The sequence below is a fragment of the Heterodontus francisci genome, chromosome 30 (genome assembly GCF_036365525.1).
Source record: "Heterodontus francisci isolate sHetFra1 chromosome 30, sHetFra1.hap1, whole genome shotgun sequence".
Taxonomy (NCBI): Eukaryota; Metazoa; Chordata; class Chondrichthyes; order Heterodontiformes; family Heterodontidae; genus Heterodontus; species Heterodontus francisci.
In genome coordinates this window covers 55944255-55965191 of record NC_090400.1, presented here as the reverse complement: position 1 = coordinate 55965191, position 20937 = coordinate 55944255, and the positions used below count along the sequence as shown (strand labels likewise).

General features: G+C 41.5%; 1 protein-coding gene and 1 pseudogene across 2 annotated transcripts in view; one reads left to right on the top strand and one right to left on the bottom strand.

Annotated features, from left to right (window-relative positions):
• The window catches only part of med13a (mediator complex subunit 13a), a 178956-nt gene extending 174070 nt beyond the window's left edge, over positions 1 to 4886 (bottom strand). For both annotated transcript variants that reach the window (XM_068010720.1, XM_068010721.1), the window contains exon 1: positions 4406 to 4886. In XM_068010720.1, coding sequence (XP_067866821.1) covers positions 4406 to 4480 — 75 coding nt within the window. In that variant the 5' untranslated portion in view covers positions 4481 to 4886. The remainder of the gene's footprint in view (positions 1 to 4405) is intronic.
• A 15443-nt stretch (positions 4887 to 20329) lies between these two features.
• Positions 20330 to 20464, top strand: LOC137346908 (U2 spliceosomal RNA; annotated as a pseudogene).
• Positions 20465 to 20937: the final 473 nt, after the last annotated feature.

Below are 20937 nucleotides of genomic sequence, written 5' to 3'. Positions count from 1 at the left end.
CCACATCCCACAAACAAATTAAAAAAATGTTCGTAACAGGGTTCCCCTAGACCAACACCAACCATTATGAAAAGTGCTTGTGTTGACAAGATGGACAGGGCTTGGCCACAATACTCCCAATATAAATATTACAGTTTATTATTCACTGCCAAAGCTCACGAGTGAACAATGTACAGTAGCTAACTGCATACCCAAGCCTCAGCAAGTGTCAAATTCAAGCGAGTCAGGAGAGAAGGAAATGAAAATTTAAAAATCAAAGTACATCACACTGTAAGCTTCCCAATGGGTCAATAAGTAACATAGCTATATGGATCAAGAAGTTTTAATAGGGAGGCACTACAATTGGCCTCAACATCCCAGGTTTTGTTGGGGGTGGCGGGGGGGACAGGAGAAAGAGAAAGCAGCAAGTTGGGGGAAAAATAACAAGAGTTCCCATTCTGGATTGCGAGGTAATGACCTTGCAGCACAGGCAAGCACATTGGCAGAGGACAGGATTGATATAGCTCCTATTAAAGGCTAGGCCTCAAAATCAAGGATAATAATATGTAGTCAATTCCAGAGTGGGTCCCAAAAGACAGGCATCAATTTATTTTCTTCCAAATTCTGTATGTACTCAACATCATTGTTTTCATTAAGGGGAAAGTAAGCTGGGGGGTTTGGGGGGGGTGCAATATGTTGAGCAATTCCTCCCCACAGTTTTTTTTTTTAAATACAACTTCTTTTTAAACCAGAACAGAAACCTGCAGGTTAGATCTCCTCACTATTCGGGTGCTCAGATGACATCGCTACTAGGCAGCAGTCCCATGGATCCCAGAGTGGCTATGCTGAAACAAATGGGGGGAAAAAAAAAAGAGGAGTAGCCCACAACCTTGGACTGGCTAGAGACAGCCAATGCAGTGCTGCCAAACCCAGGCTAGGTTTCCTGGGCTTGACTGGTTCTAGATCTGCTCCGAAGTCTGAAATCAATTGTTTTCAATGGAGTCACTCCAGGATATTTTATCAGTGACATCATAGAGCAGCCCAACCGCAAGATCAGATCTGGCAAGCCTCTGGCCAGAAAGTATGCATATGCATGGATTTATTTATAAAAAGTTGTATTCCTCTTAGGCATTCCCCCTTTAAGAAGATACTATACCATAGAGAACAGCACAGCATGATGTTCTTGACAGCTTTCATTGCAGAATTCAGTCACAAACTGCTACTACTGGAAGGGATCAATTACGGAAAGACTACTCTTCAGTTGACAACAGGGTAGCAAACAATGTAGAACAGCCTGGTATAATGAAGTACAAGCACTTATCTCCGCTTAAGACGCAGCCCTCCTTATGGCCTATTAAGCAAAGTCACCACCTTAATGTGCTAAGCAACACAGATAAGAATATTCAATTCTTAGTCTGTGTTGATATCAGCCAGATGAGCAAAGACGCTGCTAAAAACTGGACTTGAGTAATAGTGGACTGGGAAGTGTGACCGGGGGGGGGGGGGGGGGGGGGGGGGGGGGGGGTGAGGAACTAGAGTCATGGTTCACACTCAATTGCCATCTATTAAGCCTTACTGTGCATCAGCCGTGGCTCAGATGCTGGCACTCTCACCACTGAATCACAATGTTGTGGGTTCAAGTCCCACTCCAGGACTTGAGCACAAATATCAAGGATGACACTCCAACTGTCAGATGTCATCTTTCAGATGTGACATTAAACCAAGGCCTCATCTGCCTTCTCAGGTGGACGCAATAGATCTCATAGCACTATTTCAAAAAACATGGGTGTTATTTTCGATACCCTAGCCAATATTTATTCCTCAATCAACACCACAAAAACAGACTATATGGACATTAGCACATTGCTGTTTGAGAGAGCTTGCTGTGCGCAAATTGGCTGCCATGTTTCCTACATTACAACAGTAACTACACGTCAAATCTACTTCATTGGCCGGAAAGCATTTAAGACATCCGGTGGTCATAAAAGGCACTATACAAATGCAAGTCTCTTTTCTTTCTTACTATAAAGTGTACACCAGTTAACATAGGGTTGGGCTTGGCTGTGATTTCCACACCCCACCACCAAATGAATAAGCTGTCAGCTTTCACTGTCTACATGTAATATGAAGAAGGCCTGCTTGGCAGAAGTAACACAAGGTTAGCCAGCATCCGTGAAGCCAAACGCCAGCAACAATCGTAGAATTATTGTACAGTCCAGCACAGCACAGCTGAAGGCCATTTGGCCTATCAGGTCTGCACTGACAGTGACATTAGGAAATGGAAATTAATAAAAAGGGAGGAAAACTGCATAACATCTTTTCATTTAAAGAAGTGCAGGCTGTACCACTCACTACAAAACCATAAATCTTGAGCACAAGCCTGTGCTAGCCATCTACTTTAGATCAACTAAATTATAAAAATTATATTGGCACTTCGCTTGGAGAAAGATTGTTTCCCCAACAGTAGATCTTCAAAATATTATTCACTGATGTCGGCAGGACCTTGTGGCAAACCAATACAGGAAATAAATACAAAAGCACCCACATCCCAACCAGAGATCACAGGTTCAAGTGTCAGTTTAACAGCTTGCTTGAAACCTCCTTCAGCATTTGGTAATATTTTTCAGCCAAACTGAAGATGAAAGTTCTCATGTTTTTTTGGGAACAGAACAGGAGGAAGAACTAATTTTGTTCTGACTCCATTTGATCAGATCTCTTGCCAGGCACCAATGAAAACTACAGCAGTCATGAAGTCTACAGCTTAGATTATTCATGTTATCTCAGCTAGAGGAGGCGGCGTTGTCGTCACAAAATGAGAGTTCCTCATGGATTTGAGGTGTAGGGGAGGGCAGAAAAGAACGAAAATAGGGTCTTTTTAAAATTAAAAGTCAATTCTACTTTTCTGGCTCAAACTGTACTGGTCACTTTCCACCACAACATTTGTTCCTTGAAATCCCAGAGTGAAGTCCACTTTATTTTCCATGTTCTATTTGCATTTTTTTTAAACTCATCCACATTTTCCACTTCAAAAAATGCTGAAAAGCAGCAACACATTCAACTGGAATGAGTGCAACTGTAGTCATCTTAATATGGCTGTCCAGCTGCCTTCTCAAGAAGTTGAGGTTTAAAAAAAACTTTTTTTAAAAGCCACACAGACACGATGGGCCAAGTGGCCTCTTTCTGTGCCTTAATCTTTATGATTCTATGTCCAAGATCATTTAAGACTCCCATATGACCAAAAAGGAAACACTGGGTCTGAAACTTTCCATTTCATCACCCCCTTTCCTTATATCCAATGTTAATAAAATCAAAGACGATATGAGCAAGCTTTGTTAGCTTAGAGGAATGCACTGGCCAAATTTGTTCCGATAGCAATCAACAAGCTTGGATTAGAAATAATATTTTTAAAGTTTTTATTTCACATATCGCTTCGACTGCCTTGCTCAAGACAAAAAGGTGCCTGAAACATATACTCTCTCCACCCGATACAATTAGAAATACAATCCAAGTAAAAAGTGACCTTTGACAACTTCCCTTCACTTCGTGAATTTAGAAAGATTTTCCATTCCACAAGGGAAAAAAGTTACACACCCAAGAAAACAACCTCCCTGCCATTACATTAAAACTCTGACAGTTCAATTTTTCTCTCCTCAGCCGATTGGAGTTCTCATTTTGAAACTGGTTGCTTTTTTTTTTGCTTTTCTCTGGGGTTTGAAAACACACTTCCCTTTTACGACGCAGTTACTCTCTTCGCCTCCGGGGGGGTAGTGCAAAAAAGATAGACTACATTCTACATGCAACCCTTCATTATAATTATTTAAAAACTTAAATCGTCTTAGATAAAATGACAGCTTTGGAGCCTTTCGTAATTTTTATGTTTTTAAACATTTCAACCCCCAGTTTTGTTTGTTAAAATACCGTTCCGAAATTGACTGGAAAATGGCAACTAAAATACCCACAGCTCAACATGTAAAAATTAAAAGTACAGGCAGATATATTTTCAGAAAAGGCTACCTTCAGTATAAGTGACTAGCCAAGGAGGAAAAAAAGAGGCAAAGTCGCCTTTTATTTGACGGCAAGTTTAAGAGTTTAGACATTTGGCCTAATAAACAATGTTTATCGCCAGAAATCACAGGTATTCATCTCAAGACATTTACAAAACGTGTGCAAGTTGTACATTTAATAAAACATTAACAGTACTAAAAGGGAAAGTGTTCTTTTTTTAAAAAGTGGACGGTTTTTAAAGTTTTTTTTTTAAAGAAGAGAAATTGGAGTTGTTTGGATCTGGTCTGTTTTAGAAATATATTAAAATGAGAGGTTATGAGGTATTTTTAAACACCCCCTCCTCACTATCTCCCTTCACTGCGCCTGAGTAAAAAGGCCGCGGTTTGAAAATGGCTGCGCGACGGCCGCTTCAATCGCTCACCAGAGAGAAGAGATTGGAATAGCAATCCTCCAAACTCGCCCCGTTCGCCACCCAGCAGCCGGACGAACTCATCATCACGATCCCTGCATCGTCGACGAATATTTAACGCGCACTTCGAAAGGAAAAAAAATATGTACACAGAAAAAAAAAATTTAAAAAGTCCTTCCCCTCAGGAAAATTCCCTCAAATATTTTCTCCACATGAAAGCTGAGGTGTTTTTATTTAGTTGCCCTTTGGTTGCTTTTCTTTTTTTCCTCGCTCTTCTTCTCCTCCTCCTCCTCCTCTGAGAGAGGAACGAGGTGAAGGCATCTGTCTCCTCGCTTCCTTCCTTCCTTCCTTCCTTTCCCTCCCTCCCACCCACCCCCCCGTTACTCGTCTCTCTCTCTCTCTCTCTCTCTGCGACTCGGGTTTGTGTTCAGTCCCTGGCCTTTAATGAGAGCCTCAGTCCCAGACTTAATGGCGGAGGCACCGTCACGTGACGCGGTCGACAGCCGCGCTCCGACCACCTCCTTCCCCCCACCACCACCACCACCCCCACCCCGCGGCCACTGGGGGCGCGATGGAGCGCAGCCCAAACAGGCGCACTGCCCACCCGCGGCCGCTGGGGGCGCGATGGAGCGCAGCCCAACAAGCAGGCGCACTGCCCACCCGCGGCCACTGGGGGCGCTGAACGAAGGCAGGCTAAATAAACACACACACACACACACAAACAAGATGTCCAGTGCACTTATTTTTAATTATTTTTCTTTATCTTTAACTTACTGTCTCGCATTTTAGTACAACACAATGTCTGCACTTGATTCTTCTTCCTCCCTTCCCATTTTCAGATGTTTTCTCTATTAAAAACTCAAATTTAGCCACACAGCAGTCACAAACTCTAGGTCTGTGCAAAGTGCTTTGAAATGTTTCCAGAATTGATAACGTCTTGTGTAAATACAAAAAAAAATTCTTTCTAACTCGAGAGCTGTCGACATTAGGAATATGTTGAGAGAGGGCAACATTTACACAAATTGCAAACCTAATAAACAAGATCAGGTTATATTTAAACCAAAAAGACTGTCAGGTGTAAAATTAGGTCTGCAACTATTAATGCATAAGACACTCCAGTTGTGTTACTCCAAGAAATTGGTTACGTTGCAATATGCCACCTTTCATAATGTGCCAATATTTTACCAAATAATAGAAAAATGTACATTTTGCAATTTACTCCATTATTCTACTTTTAAATGTACTTAAAATCCTTCAGGAAGCAATTTTCTCATTTAAAAATGTTTTATTGGGGAAGGGAAGAAAGTGAATTTTTCCATATGCCATCATAACATACTGTGACTCTGCAAAATAGATCAGATATTAATCAATATAACTTCTGCTGACAACACATGTAAGACATTGCATTCATATTTCTGAACCCCTGCCCAGTTATCCCTTATGGACATCGCTGGCTAGGCCAACATTTATTGCCCATCCCTAATTGCCCTTGAACTGAGTGGCTTGCTATTGTTTTGCAGAGGGCAGTTACGAGGCACATGTAGGTCAGACCAGGTAAGGACGGCAATCGACAATAGTTTCATGGTCACCATTAAACTAGCTTTTAATTCCAGCTTTTTTTTATTAATTGAATTCATATTTCACCATCTGCCAATGCAAGATGTGCCCAGAGCCTGGGCTCTGGATTACTAGTCTGTGACATTACCACTACGCCACCACCTTCCCGGACATATAATCATGGTATGTATTTGTAAACTAGTTATTTAACGACACTGCTCAAAAGTGTCATAAACAGTGAGAAAAGGTTGTGCGTCAAAAGATCTCACGCAAACATTGACACACTACATGGCACCCCTTGCAAATACTGACAAGCTCCAATGAAATCCCTATTCGAACATTAAAAAGACAGCATTAGCTAACCAAAGGAAAACAGTGCCATTACAGAGAACATTTGCTTATGTATAGAAATAATATTGCGAGTCAACAGAAACATGAAAAAAGCATATAGAATTCAGAATTCTTGAGATATTGGAGCCCTCATGGGCTACAATATGCCTGGCCTCAGCCCAAGAGAAATCTGATGAGTTCACATTCCCTAGGGTCCATAGACCCAGTCAGAAAGTCTACACTTTAAATTCATGGTCAAGAGTTTGTTACTGTTTGCAATTTACAAAGAATTTTACAAAAAAAAGTTTACCACTTTTACCTTTTTGTATTGCCAGCTGAACATCAGTCCAGATAATATGATCTAGATGAAAACTAATAAACTTCATAAGGACAAAGGACAGAAAAATTGAATGCCATAACAATCTTGATTGAGATTTTATTTGCAGTTATGGATTACCAATAAAAACGGCTGTTCAGTATTATATAGAGGATGCAGAGTGGCAAAGCGGAGACATACGTGAAAAAAGATTGCATTACGAATTTCATTCTTCTTTTGCAGTCATTGTCTCAACATTAGGTAGGAACAGAGCACTTAAAAGCAGAGTCAAATTTAGATTACGGGGCTGGGGACAGGGAGTGAAAGGGGTAAACCTCAGATGTTCAAACAGTTAAATTTGCCCTGAAATTTTAAAGATTCACACAGTTATCTAAAGTGGTTAGTGATTACAAAATAATGTAATAGGGTTTTTTATTTTTACTACTTTAAACACACATCATAAATATAAATGATCATTTAAATCACGGCAGAAGTTCTCGATACAAAAGCAGAAAGCAGCAACAGTTTTATTGATTCATTTAGAACTTTAGTAAGCTAATTGGGTTTTTTCTATTTAACATGACAAGGGTGCTACACTAAATTGGAAGGACAAAGATCATTCCAAGAGAAGTTGGCTAATTATTGTATGGAGTATGACTTGCATCATCTCAAGCAAAATGATTTTTGAAATGTATATTAAACTAATCTCAGCTGGGGTGGCAGTGGGAATGCTACAATTGGTTTCAGGGCCCCTGTAGCTAGGGAGAAGAATAAACATGTGATCCCTGCTCCTTATTATCCAGTAATTGCTGCTCAAAGTGCACTTGGGCGAACAGCGGAAAAGAACAGGATGAGCTATGGGGTTCCCCCATAATAAAACAATCCGGTGACAATCAATCATTGCCCAGGTTCACATGAAATAACCAAGCTTCAGGAGAGGAGGAGAGTGGATAAAATTGGTAACAATAAATATGTAAAGATGCAATATACCTTCAAGTTTCTCATTACAGATGCGTCTCACACTTCAGATTACTTCAGATATGATCTGGTCCATGCAATATTAAAGAGATCTTAAAAGCAAGAAGATTTTAAAATTAGGTAGAACAATTTTCTTCCCCAATTGTAAATCAATAGCATGGAAAACCTAAATACAAGAATAATGGAAGCTCTGCTTACCCACAATCCCCACTATTCAGAAAGCCCTCTATAGAATAGAAAGAAAATGGTCAAGGGAAATTACGTAAAATGTTAAACTTCTGACGGAGGAAATAAAACACAAAAAGATGGGTACATTAAATGCAGATCCTGTGAAAAACTAAAGCAACTAATGCTCTGTCGACGTTTCTGCAGTGAGCCTATAATCTTGAATTCAGACAGAAAGTGGTGCACAATCTGTGTGGAGCAGTTTCACTCCACAGTGGAATATTGAACTCCTAGCAACTTGATAGATAGATATTAAGGACACAGCCAATATTGCTCAGGGAAGAAAACATTTGCTTTTGTTCCTACCAAGAGCCAGAGCCATAATCTGGGTTCAGTATATAAACCTGCAAGTGTGGTGTGTGGCCAACCTGCTGTCCACAAAATTAAATACAAAGATGAACTCATCTTATTCCGAAATAAAGACCAACTTTTTATGATATGGAGGCATAGAGGAGGTTAAGGTTTTCAAGGAAGGTCAGCAGAAAAGTACCCCACACACATCCACTACCCCTCCCCTCCACAATATCTAAAACCAAAAAATGTCAATCCAGGAAGCTTCCCACACTTTTGAGTCTTGTGGGCATGTACTTAGATGATTTATACTTGCACCTGTTAAAAGCAATACGATGGCATAAAAGACACTTGGAATGGATATCAGGTATTGGAGTTGGGTACACGGATGCAGCTGGCATTAAGTGGACGGAAGAGGTAGAATTTGGTTGCTGGGCTGGCTCAAGTTTTATTTGGCCCAAGTCTACAACGGCACTTATTTGAAGCCTATCTATGCAGTCCAGGTCATTAAAACTGGCACCAATTCGGCATATACAACTCAGCTCCACAACGAATGCAAAACAGACCAGATACTAACCAAAACAAAAGCAAAATACTGCAGAAGCTGGAAATCTGAAATAAAAACAAGAAATGCTGGAAATACTCAGCAGGTCAGGCAGCATCTGTGGAGAGAGAAGCAGAGTTAACGTTTCAGGTCAGTGACCCTTCTTCAGAACTGGCAACTATTAGAAATGTTTACTTGCTTATAACCTTTTAGATTTCTAATATTTGCCAGTTCTGAAGAAGGGTCACTGACCTGAAACATTAACTCTGTTTCTCTCTCCCTAGATGCTGCCAGACCTGTTGAGTATTTCCAGCATTTCTTGTTTTTATTAACCAAAACAACTTCTGCTGACAAACACAGATAAGACATTGCATTCATACTTCTGAATGCCTGCCCACTTATCTGTTATCAGTGGTTCTGTTCTCTTGGCTTTCCTAATCCTTCTGCTGCAAGTTCCTGTTTCAGTCCATCTCCAGTAAATACTACAAAAATGACAGATATAAGGAAAAGTGAATTTTATATTAAAATGAAAAAATCTTAACAACAGCTTTTGTCTCCATCAAAATTGGCAGCTGTATTACAGAAGTTTGTGTTGCAATCTTTTTCCATGCACTATCCAAAACCTATCCCCATCTCTCATGAAGGCATACACCTGTAACATTCCAGTACACACTTGTAGCCAATACAGGACCCAAATAGCCATTCTTTGCAACTGAGCCTCAACAGCAAGTGTCAGCAGCCACTCCACAGATTCATAGCAAGTGACCCTGATTCATACGTCGCCTGATATCTACTCGCACCTTTAAGCAGGTGTCACCGGATAGTAAACAGAACACTCGCAAGTTTTTCTCTCCCCAAGACAAGGATTCTCACTTATACCTCCTCACCTGTATTTCTGAAAGTAACTAACTATTGCAATTTTGCTCCACGTTTTACCTCCCCTTTATTTTCTGTTCAGTTCTGACCAAACATCACTTCCCTGCTGACTGGCAATCAACCTGTTCTAACGTCATTCTGGAAACATTCTGTGGCCAATGATGCTCCTGCTTCCCTATACAGAGCCCAAAGGGTTCAGGCAAGATAAAAAAAAACCTCATGTGAGACTTGTTCTCAGCCCAATAAAAGGTAGCTTCTTCTTTGTAAACATCATTAGCTTGTTTCTATTCCAGAAAATACCAGTTGTTGTCACTTCCCTCTGTTTTTGTCATTGTAATATAAGGGCCAAATGTCTGTCCTACACCAGTTCTAATGAAGGACACCCACTCAAAACCTTAACCCATCTTTTCTTTCAAATGTAGCTCCTTGACCCTGCTCAGTCATTCAATTGGATCAATGCTGATCTGTACCTCAACTCAATTTATCTCCACATCCCCCACCTAACAAAAACCTACTGATCTCAATCTTGAAAGTTCCAATTGTCCCAGTATTCACAACCTTTTGGGGAAGAGAGTTTTCCCAGATTTCTGCTACCCTTTGAGTGGAGAAAGTGCTTCCTGATTTCTTTCCTAAATGGCTAATTTTAAGATGTCACCTTATTCCTGATTTCCCCCACCAGAGGAAATTGGTTGGATACAGGAAAACTATCAAATCCTTTTAACATTGTAAACAGCTTGATTAGATCACCCGTGAATCTTCTGTACTCAAGGAAGTACAAGCCAAGTTGATCCCATGAGATTTCCAACATTTTCAATTTTCCTCTCTCTCAAACTCACATACAAGGAACTGAGGACAAAACAAAGACGATACCTCTCCATTTGATCTTTTGTATTTTTACCTGCCAGTGACCCAAAATGAAATGATAAACATTGGTTTTAAGGAGTTACAAGCTTTAAGCAGGCTGAGGGTTTTAAAACAAGTACTTGCCAACTCTGTTTTTTTATAAATTTGTTGCTCCTGAACAAAGATCTTTTTTTTAAAAAAACATTGATTTTTTTTAGTTTTGTAGTAACCAATCACCCTTAAAGCAAACCGTTCACAAATGAATAGACCCAGTCTCAGAGTGTGAAAAATCTGATCTAGTTAACCCATATACAGATCTCCATCAAAAAGGATATATCTATTTCTTTTTAAAGGGGTTAATACTGGTGCATGCAATTCAACACCTGGATATAATTATTCCCAATATTGTTGCTTCCACGGGGAAAACAAAATCAGGACCACAAGACTGCTGCCAAGATAAGTTAACCAGATTTAGCAACAGTGTCAAGAGCCAGCCCGCAAGTCTTAATTAAATGGTACCAATATGAAAAGCAGTATATAGGTGTTTGGAGGCCAGTTTCCAAAAGGGCAATCCTGACAATCTTAAAGAGAAGTTGGATCAATGAGGCTGAGTTTTTGAAAAGAACCATAAAATTTAAACATAGATTGTTCATGCACGTCTAAATTTCAAATAATTGAAGAATTCTCCCCTCTCATCCCTCTAGTTATCTCTCTCTAAAAGGCTGTAACTCTCATCATAAATAATAAAAACAAGAAATGCTGGAAATACTTAGCAGGTCTGGCAGCATCTGGGGAGAGAGAAGCAGAGTTAACGTTTCAGGTCAGTGACCCTTCTCTCTCCCCAAATGCTGCCAGACCTGCTGAGTATTTCCAGCATTTCTTGTTTTTATTTCAGATTTCCAGCATCTGCAGTATTTTGCTTTTATTAAGTAACTCTCATCAGTTCCACTTGTTTCCCAGTGGGGCTACGCAATAACATATAACAGTTTTATTTATGGTGTACAGCTTCTTTAAAGAGGTTGAAACTAAAATGATAAATAAAATTAAAAATATAAGCTCCCTAGGGGCTCAGTTGTTAAACAGTGTGTAACTGAGCAATACAGAGCAGAAAAGTTCCAGATCTTTTCCCTTGTCTATACAGAGATATGGTATCTAAGCTGGTGTGGCAACTACAGATCAACTCAGGGTTCCAGAATTTGGAAGGGGATGAGTGAGGGAGAAGCTTTCCACTCCTGATCACTGAAGAAAGAATGTGCATTTATTTACAGCCTTTCATGACTCGAGTGCTTTATAGCCAATGAAGTACTTTTTTTTTAAAGTGTTATGACCAGGTGAAGGCTGAAAGGGAACCCAAGGCCTCTTTCTCACCTGGTCTTACAATAACAGGGTTTTATTTTTAAACAGCGTTTTTAGCTCCCCCTTGGTGAATCCTTGTTCACTGCTTTCCAATTATAAGGCAAAGAAACCAGCACAAACAGGCTTAGGTTTAAAGAAGAAAAGTTGAAATTTATTAAACTTAAACTCTAATTCGATTGACCCATACAGGTGCACAACGCACACACGCTAGCATGCATACACGATACACACATGCAAATAGAGACAGAAAAGAGAAGAAAATAAAGTGGAAAAGTTTGAGGCAATATCTGAAGAGTTGTTGTTATGGTTATTCGAGCTCACTGTAGAGTCCTTGATTGTAGGTAGATCTTGCTTTTTGTTGGGGCCCAGTATTCTTCTTAAACCTTGTTCACTGTAGGAGACTTTTCTCTTGGGGTTCATGTGTCTTCAGTGGATTCAGAGGCTTGTGAGAAAGAGATGGGAGCAGACAGGAGAGATCTTCAGTCCAGGAGCAAACAGACACTCTGCCTTCAAACTCTCTGTGGCCAGTTCAAAAGAAAACCCTGGAACAGTAGTCATGTGACCAGCTGGTCTAACCAGTCCTGGCCCTTGTGGATTGTATCCTCCTTAGCAGGCCCTGGAATGCACTTCCTCACCTTTGATGTCTGTTTATGTTTAGTTTAGTGATACAGCACTGAAACAGGCCCTTCGGCCCACCGAGTCTGTGCCGAACATCAACCACCCATTTATACTAATGCTACACTAATCCCATATTCCTACCAAACATCCCCACCTGTCCCTATATTTCCCTACCACCTACCTATACTAGTGACAATTTATAATGGCCAATTTACCTATCAACCTGCAAGTCTTTGGTATGTACATTTTTTTCCCATCATGGCTGATCTGTTTAGCAAGTCATTTCCTCGCTCCAATAGTTAAAAATCAATGTTCATGACAAAATTTATGTGCCTCCTTCTTGGCAGGTGGGGGGCGAGCATGACAAGTGTAATTTTTGTAATGTAGGAAACATGGCAGCCAAGTAAGCTCATAGTAAGCTCCCACAAATAGCAATGACCAGATTTTTTTTGGAATCAAAAATACAATCTCTAAATTTGTGGATGACACCAAATTGGGGAGGATAGTCAATACTGATAGGGGGACTGCAAAAATTACAGGAGGATATTTATAAACTTGCAGAATGGGCAAATAATTGGAAAATGAAGTTCAACACAGATAAAGGTGAGGTAGTAGATTTAGGTCGGAAGAATAGGGAGGCCACTTATTATTTGGAAGTCGAGGGGTGGGGGGTGCGGTAGAGGAACAAAGGGGTCTCGGAGTACAAATACACCAATCACTAAAAGTTCTGCCATAGGTTAGTAAGGCCATAAAAAAAATAGCAAACCAAGCACGAGGCTTCATTTCTAAAAGGAATAAAATTGAAGAGTAGGAAAGTTATGCTGAATCTGTACTGAACCTTAGTTAGACCACAAAGAGTACTGCGTGCAATTCTGGTCGGCATATTATAAAAAGTATATAGAGAAACTGGAGAGGGTGCAGAGAAGATTACAAGGATGATACCAGAAATGCATGGGTATACATATCAGGAAAGACTGAACTGAGAATGGTGGATCCTAATCAGATGTGTCTTTGCAAAGCAGATGCGGAAAGAGACGCAGTGGTTTTTGTTGAGGTCCATCCCAAACACCTCCGAAACAGGCTGTTCCCAGGGAAGTCTACCGAGATAGACATCAACTCAGTGAAAGACATGCTTTGGTCTGCCCAAAACTTGCTGGTCTTCCTTCTGGAATGTGCTTTTGCAAAGCAGGTGTGGAAAGAGATGCAGTGGGTTTTTGTCGAGGTTCATCCCAAGCAGCTCTGTAACACAGGAGTCTGTGCTCTATGGGCTGTTCCCAGGGACGCACTCCAAGATAAACATCAACTGCTGCTGGAGGACCATCAACTCGGTGAAAGACGCCCTTTGGTCTGCCCGAAACTTGATGGTCTTCCAGCGCAAAGAGTTGTCCACAACCGAGTGTTGCAGACTGGCACATTCCAAGGTCCAGGACTATGTGCTGAGGGATGCACTAAAGCTTGGGGCAGCCGCAGCAAAGGCTCAATGGGGAAAGACCACTGTCTAAGGTCCACCCACTATATTAGACCGAGGGTCTGAAAACTGTGTAAAACCTTCCAGGCTGAATGCACCAAAAAATGTTTTTTGCCACATATTGCCAACGTATATTGTATATAAAATGGAATGGCAAGAGTTGTGAGGCACCTCATGTTCTGTATCAAATGAATCGGATTTCTATTGCACTTCCAAAATGTCAAATTTGAATTGTTTTGTAATGTAATTTTTACAAATTTTTATGAATAAGGTATATTTCTGAAAAAATATGAACAGGCTGGGTCTCTTTTCTCTGAGGAGTGACCTAAGAGAGGTCTTCAAAATTATGAAAGGTTTTGATAGAGTGGATGAAGAGAGAATGTTTCCACTTGTGAAAAAGAGCATAACTAGAGGCCATCGATACAAAATAGTCACCAAGAAATTCAATAGGAAATTCAGAATACCCAAAGAAAGGTGAAAATGTGGAATTCGCTGCCTTAGGGAGTTTTTAAAAAATTTGTTCATGGATGTGGGCGTCGCCGGCTAGGACAGTATTTATTGCCCATCCTTAATTGCCCTTGAGAAGATGGTGGTGAGCTGCCTTCTTGAACCGCTGCAGTCCATGTGGTGTTGGTACACCAACAGTGCTGTTAAGAAGGGAGATCCAGGAACAGCGATATAGTTCCAAGTCAGGATGGTGTGTGGCTTGGAGGGGAACTTGCAGGTGGTAATGTTCCCCCATGCATCTGCTGCCCTTGTCCTTCGAGGTGGTAGAGGTCACGGGTTTGGAAGGAACCTTGGTGCTGTCGAAGGAGCCTTGGTGCATTGCTGCAGAGCATCTTGTAGATGGTAAACATTGCTGCCACTGTGTGTCGGTGGTGGAGGGGGTGACTGGCTCCCCATCCACAAACAATCAAGCGGGCTGCTTTTTCTGGATGGTGTCGAGCTTCTTGAGTGTTGTTGGAGCTGCACCCATCCATGCAAGTAGAGAGTATTCCATCGCACTCCCAACTTGTGCCGTGTGTGTGTATGTATGCACGTGTGTGAGTGTGAGGGGCTAAGGTAAAAAGAGAACTGTTATACTTCAATCTGTGTGTTTATGCTTTACTTCATTACTGGTTAAGACTTGTTTATTCAAGAAACCTGGTTGGTGTGTTTTATTCTGGGATAAAAATAGAGGCTGGGATTTTACACCACCCCGACGAGCAGGATGGTGATGGAGGGGCAGCGTAAAACGGAGCGAAAGGTACCAGGAGACCTTCCTGACCCGCTCCTGCCTCCACCACCACTTTACGCAGGGCGGCGGCGGAAAACAGCCCACCCGGCCCGGGCCAATCAAGGCCCTTAAGTGGCCACTTAACAGCCATGTAAGGGCCTTCACCTGCCTCCATGCGAATTTTATGCATGGCAAGTGCGTGTCCTGAAGCCGGGAGAAGCCGTCTAACAAAAGCAGGTGGCTTCTCCCGATCATGAGGGCCACCCCTGCTATCCCAACCACCCCCAAGAACCAACATGCCTCCCCCACCCCCACAATTGACCATCCTTGCCTTGCCGGGGCCCAACCGATCACCCCCGGCAAGGCAACCAAAACGTACCTGCCTTCCCGGCTCCCAGGCATCTTGTCTTCATGCTGGGCTGCAGTCCCAGCAGTGGCCACCACTCCCAGTGGCACTGCAGGGACTAAGAGCAGTCGGCCCGCTGATTGGCCGGCAGTTCTATTAAGCGGGACTTCCTACCTCAAGCGGGTGGAAGTCCCGCCTCACACCAATTGAAGCCCGGAGACTCGCAAAATACGGGTCGGATCCCCAGGTGAGGCGGAAGCTGGTGCGCCACCGACTTTTCAGTCAGTGGCTGGCTCCCATCTGCCTACCGTTAAATTCCGGCCAGAGTCTATGATTGACCGTACCGGTCAATGGGAAATAAATTAAATATATGCTGTGACCTGTGGAGAAGTGGAACTAGAAAAGACAGTGCACTCCTCCTGCCGTAACAGCTATAAGTTCTAATTTTATTTTTTGAACAGGTCGTTCGATCCAATTTTGCCAGTGTTTCCTCCATAGGAGCCTCCTCCCACCCACCTTCATCAAACTCTTTCATCCATATCTTTCTATTCATTTCACCCTCAAGTGTTTATCTAGCTTCCACTTAAATGCATCATGATATTCGCCTCCGTGTCATAGTGAGTTCCATATTCTATCTGGATAAAGAAATTTCTCCTGAATTCCATACTGGCTTTATTAGTGACTATCTTATATCTTTGAACCCTACCTTTAGTTTCCCCTATAAATGAAAACATTTTCACTACGTCTATCCTATCTAGAGAAAAGGAACCCCAACCTGTTCAGTCTTTCCTGATGATTTATAATCTCAATTCAGAAATCATCTTTGTATTTTTGCACCCTCTTCAGTGTTTATACATTCATTTTGCAATATGGAGTTCAGAACTGTGCATAGTACTAACCTGGATTCTATACAAGTTTAACACAACTTCTCTGCTTTTCAATTACACCCCTCTAGAAATGAACCCCAACACTTTGTTTGCATTTTTATGGTTGAAACTTTTAATGAGTGCAATCATTAAGCCTGAAGATTCTATACAAATATTAATTTATTTATCGCAAAAACCTGTTTCATCCTCAACAAAATATTTCTCCTATACCAACAAGTAGGCATTTCATCAGTTGTAAGCCTTAAAAACAGTAGTTACACCTGATTTACTGAAGACAAACAAACCTAGTTGTACATACCCTGTCGAGAGGAAAGGGTGGCTGAAAGATTTGTAAGACTGGATTCCAGCTGCAAGTTCAATAGTTAGGTAATTCCAATCCTGAATCAACAGAAAATATAAACCATATTATTCAATCCAGTTCGGGCTAAGGGAGAATGCCAACTCAGGCAACACATACTGTGGTTACTGACTGTGAAGAGATAACGCAACTCATTTGTCAAGGATTAAACTGGGAAACCCAGCGTGGTTTGAGTCATGTCAGAAGTTGACTAGAAGCCTACTTACAAGTAAACTTAGGACCCCTATGCTCTTTACGGAATTACAGAACTAATAGTTTTGTGGCTTTATCAGAACTGCAACAGCTGCCATTAGCCTGTTTACAGCCCTTAGTAACAAGGTTCATTTGCAACATGACCTTGAAATGAACTTCATTAACACAAAAGGAAAAAAAAACACAAGATAACAGTACCTGTCCACGCAGCTTTTTACTGGCTGCTTCCTTTGGTCACTGCCACTTGGAGATAATAACTGTGGGATTAGTGCATTCTCTCAACATTTGCTTTCATTTCGGAAAATATGTAAATAATTTCACCCAGTTATTTTTCTGTTTCAGTTTATTGGAATATTAATCTAATTAGATACACTATTAAGGAAAACTCACTATTGTTGCATAACAAGTTGTCATGATCTGGAATTCACAGTCTGAAAGGGTGGTGGAAGCAGATTCAATTGTAACTGGAGAGATCTATACACGTGAAAAAGAACAGCTATGGGGAAAGAGGACAATGGAACTGACCTTTTTTTAATATTTTATTTTTAACCATGTGCCTGCTTTTTATATCGACAGAGCAGCTCATTATTCTGCAATTAACACTCTCCGGACTAATGCTTTGTCTTTCACCATAAACATTAGCACACACTTTGCCTTTGTCCCAGGACAGCTTTGTTATTTAATCTCTCCTGCACTATCAAACACCTTCCCCTTTGTTCTCTCCCCCACCCCCTTCACTTTCACTTGCTTAAAACCTAATTCTTTTCTAATGTTTGCCAATTCTGGTGAAACATCACAGATCTGAAATGTTAACTTGGTTTCTCTCTCCACAGATGCTGCCAAACCTGCTGAGTATTGCCAGCACTTTTTGTTTTTATTTATTAGGACAGTGGGACTAATTGGATAGCTTTTTCAAAGAGGCACGATGGGCCGAATGGAGTCTGTGTGTTTGATGACTGGGTCTAAACCAACTTGATAGGTTCTCTTTCCTTTTCCTTTTCCTTCTCCTTCCCCTGCCCCCCCCCCCCCAATCCTTTGTGGACAGAAATTAATTTAGAACTTGTTAAAAGATCCTCGTTATTTAAAAACAAATGCACTCCTAATAGGTGGAAAGGCTTAGCTATTCTGAAGGATTTCCTTTTTCTACATAATTTATTGAACTAATTAAAAAGAAATGCAAGATGAAATTTATGGCTCAAAAGTCTCTGGCCAGACTGATTTGGAGTATTAACGAAAGATATTGAATTTAAAAAAATAATTCATTGCAGAGAGGGAATAATGAGTGGCAGGGGAGAAGACCAAAATCAAAATACAGTGAAGGAAAGTGAAAAACAGACTAGGAAAGATAAAATGAAAAAATGGAGTTGATAACTAGGGCCTAGGGCGCACACCCAGAGGCCGAGCTTCAAACCCTTGATGTATACATGGAGGCGTTTGAAAGAAGGGGCCTTAAGCTAAACATCCGGAAGACAACAGTCCTCTACCAGCCTACTCCCGCAGTGCAACACTGCCCTCTGACGATCAGGATCCACGGCGAACCACTGGGCAATGTGAATCGTTTCTCATACTTTGGGGGCTTCCTCTCAGCAAGAGCAGACATCGACGATGAAACTCAGCATCGCCTCCAGTGTCCCAGCGCAGCCTTCGGTTATCTGAAGAAAAAGAGTGTTTGACGACAAAGACTTCAAACCAGGCACCAAACTCATGGTCTATAGGGCCGCAGTATTACCTGCCTCCGCAAGATCTTACAAATTCAGTGGCAGGACAGGGGCTCCAATATCTGTGTCCTCTCTCAGGCCAACACCCCCAGTATCGAGACATTGGTCATGGCTAGTCAGTTACACTGGGCGGGCCACATCGTCCGCATGCCTGACGCAAGATTCTTAAAACAAGCTTTCTACTCCGAGCTCTGTCACAGCAAGAGGCTGCCAGGAGGGCAGGGGGAACACTTAAAGCCTCCCTGAAAAAATATGACATCTCCACTGATTCATAGGAATCTCTTGCCCAAAATGGAGAAGAAGCATCTGCGAAGGTGCCAGCTAGTTCGAACAACGTCAACATGTCCAGGCAGCGACCAAGCGCAAACAGCGGAAGGAGCGTTCGGAAATTTGAGCATCCCATTCACTCGCCTCACCAAACACCACCTGCCCCACCTGTGGCAGAGTGCGGATCCAGAATTGGACTATTCAGTCACCTAAGGACCCACATCCCTGGAGTGGAAGAAAGTCATCTTCGTTTCCGAGGAACTGCCTAAGAAGAGGAGTGGGTTTTCCCCATTAGTGTAGCAACAGCACTGTAAAACAAGGATTTACTCTTGCATAAGAAAGAAAAGTCAAGAATAGAAACTATAGTAACAAGAAAACAAACATTGGAGAAGGGTGGCTGTGGGATTGTGTCCATGATTCAAATGCAAACTACCCAGTCAGAGAGGTGCCAGGTTGGGGGTGGGGGTTGGTAACTTGAGTGGGGCAAATATCAGAAGGGAAGTCACTAGAAGGGCACTCAGCTCCTGGGGATTAATGATTGACACTTCGGAGTTCTGGCCGGGGCTGCGCTTGAATGAGTTGCCCCCAGGCCACAAGCTCATTTATAATATTACAATTGCTGCTCCCAGCAAATGAATGTGCTTGGAATGCTCAGAGCTCAGGAAGGAGGATTGGTGGGTGAGGTTTGAGGCAACAGCAATATGTAAATAACTTTTGGCTTCTGAAAGCTAGATCTTAATGCAAAGTCAGGGATACCCAGGATTTATTCATTTTACTGGGCTTCCCCATTTACCACTTGCACTGAGCAAATTAAGCAATGCTCAGCCTTTCAACAGCAATATGGACTTGGGCCTCATTTAAATACATTATGGAAGGTGGTCAATTATCAAACCTCGGAGCCACAGATTCTGAGAGACTGTAAAGAATGGAGAATATATATTAAAAGAAGCATGGCAACTGCTACCTCATATGCCAAAGATTACTCAAAATTGGATCCTACAGATTACAGGCTCTGTAGAATACAGACAGGCAAGGGATGACAATTGTGTAACAGTGCTTTTTTTTTTAATATTAAGGCTGTAGCATACTGACTAGAAACATGGGAAAAGTAATCAATGATTTAACTCTTCCTTTTTCTTCACTTCACAAATCAGCTCCTATTATGCTGCTCGTCAGAGATCAACAACAACCTTTGAACATCAAGAACACAGATGGTTAAACAGATAAGCAAAGACTAAAGGATTATATATTTAAGTAGTAGGGCAAGAATGCTTCTGTTTTGAGAAGGTATTTAAATCACTGGTGTCAACAATTATTCACTGATAATGCTTTTGAAAAAACGTTTGACAAGTTGCCAACTTGGCAACCAGGCAAAGAATATAAATCTCCAAGAACTTTGACCATAGTATTGTCAAATGGTACTTTGACTATTTATAATGCTTGAAAGCACTCTAAAAGTGCAGAATTAATTTTACATGCTTGCACATACCTGCAGCACAAATTCCTGGTAGACAGCATTGCCCAGTTACAATCAGACTTTTGTTTCACAACTCGTTTCTCTGCCTTTTGGTTAAGATCAAGTGTAGTATCTGTTCTTATCAGTACTTACTTGGATGAGGAGAAACCATGATCAGTGGCTTTTGATCCTGGTTATGCTTTGAATAAAATGGCTATAACCAATCTTCGAGCTTCAGGCCAGGGAGTGCGTAACACCGTTCGGGTGGTTGTGAAGGACAAGGAAGGAGATTGCACCTTCTTACACACGGACTACCTGCATTTCTTGTGCTTTTTTAAAATGTGCTTTTCACTGCAAGTCAAATGTAAAAATACAAGAACAGTGTAGAAACAATGAATATGTAACTAAATGTTGACAACAGCATACCTTTTAACCCCAAGTGCCATTCACACATTGGATACCAGGTATCAATAGTGACCAACTTGGCAGTGTCTGCACAACATTTGAACAAAACTGCTTTGCACATCTTGTGTTCTCTCTTTTTTGGGATCGCACTTACATTAAGTCATAACAAAGAACAAAGAACAGTACAGCACAGGAACAGGCCATTCAGCCCTCCAAGCCTGCGCCGATCTTGATGCCTGTCTAAACTAATACCTTCTGCACTTCCGGGGACTGTATCCCTCTATTCCCATCCTATTC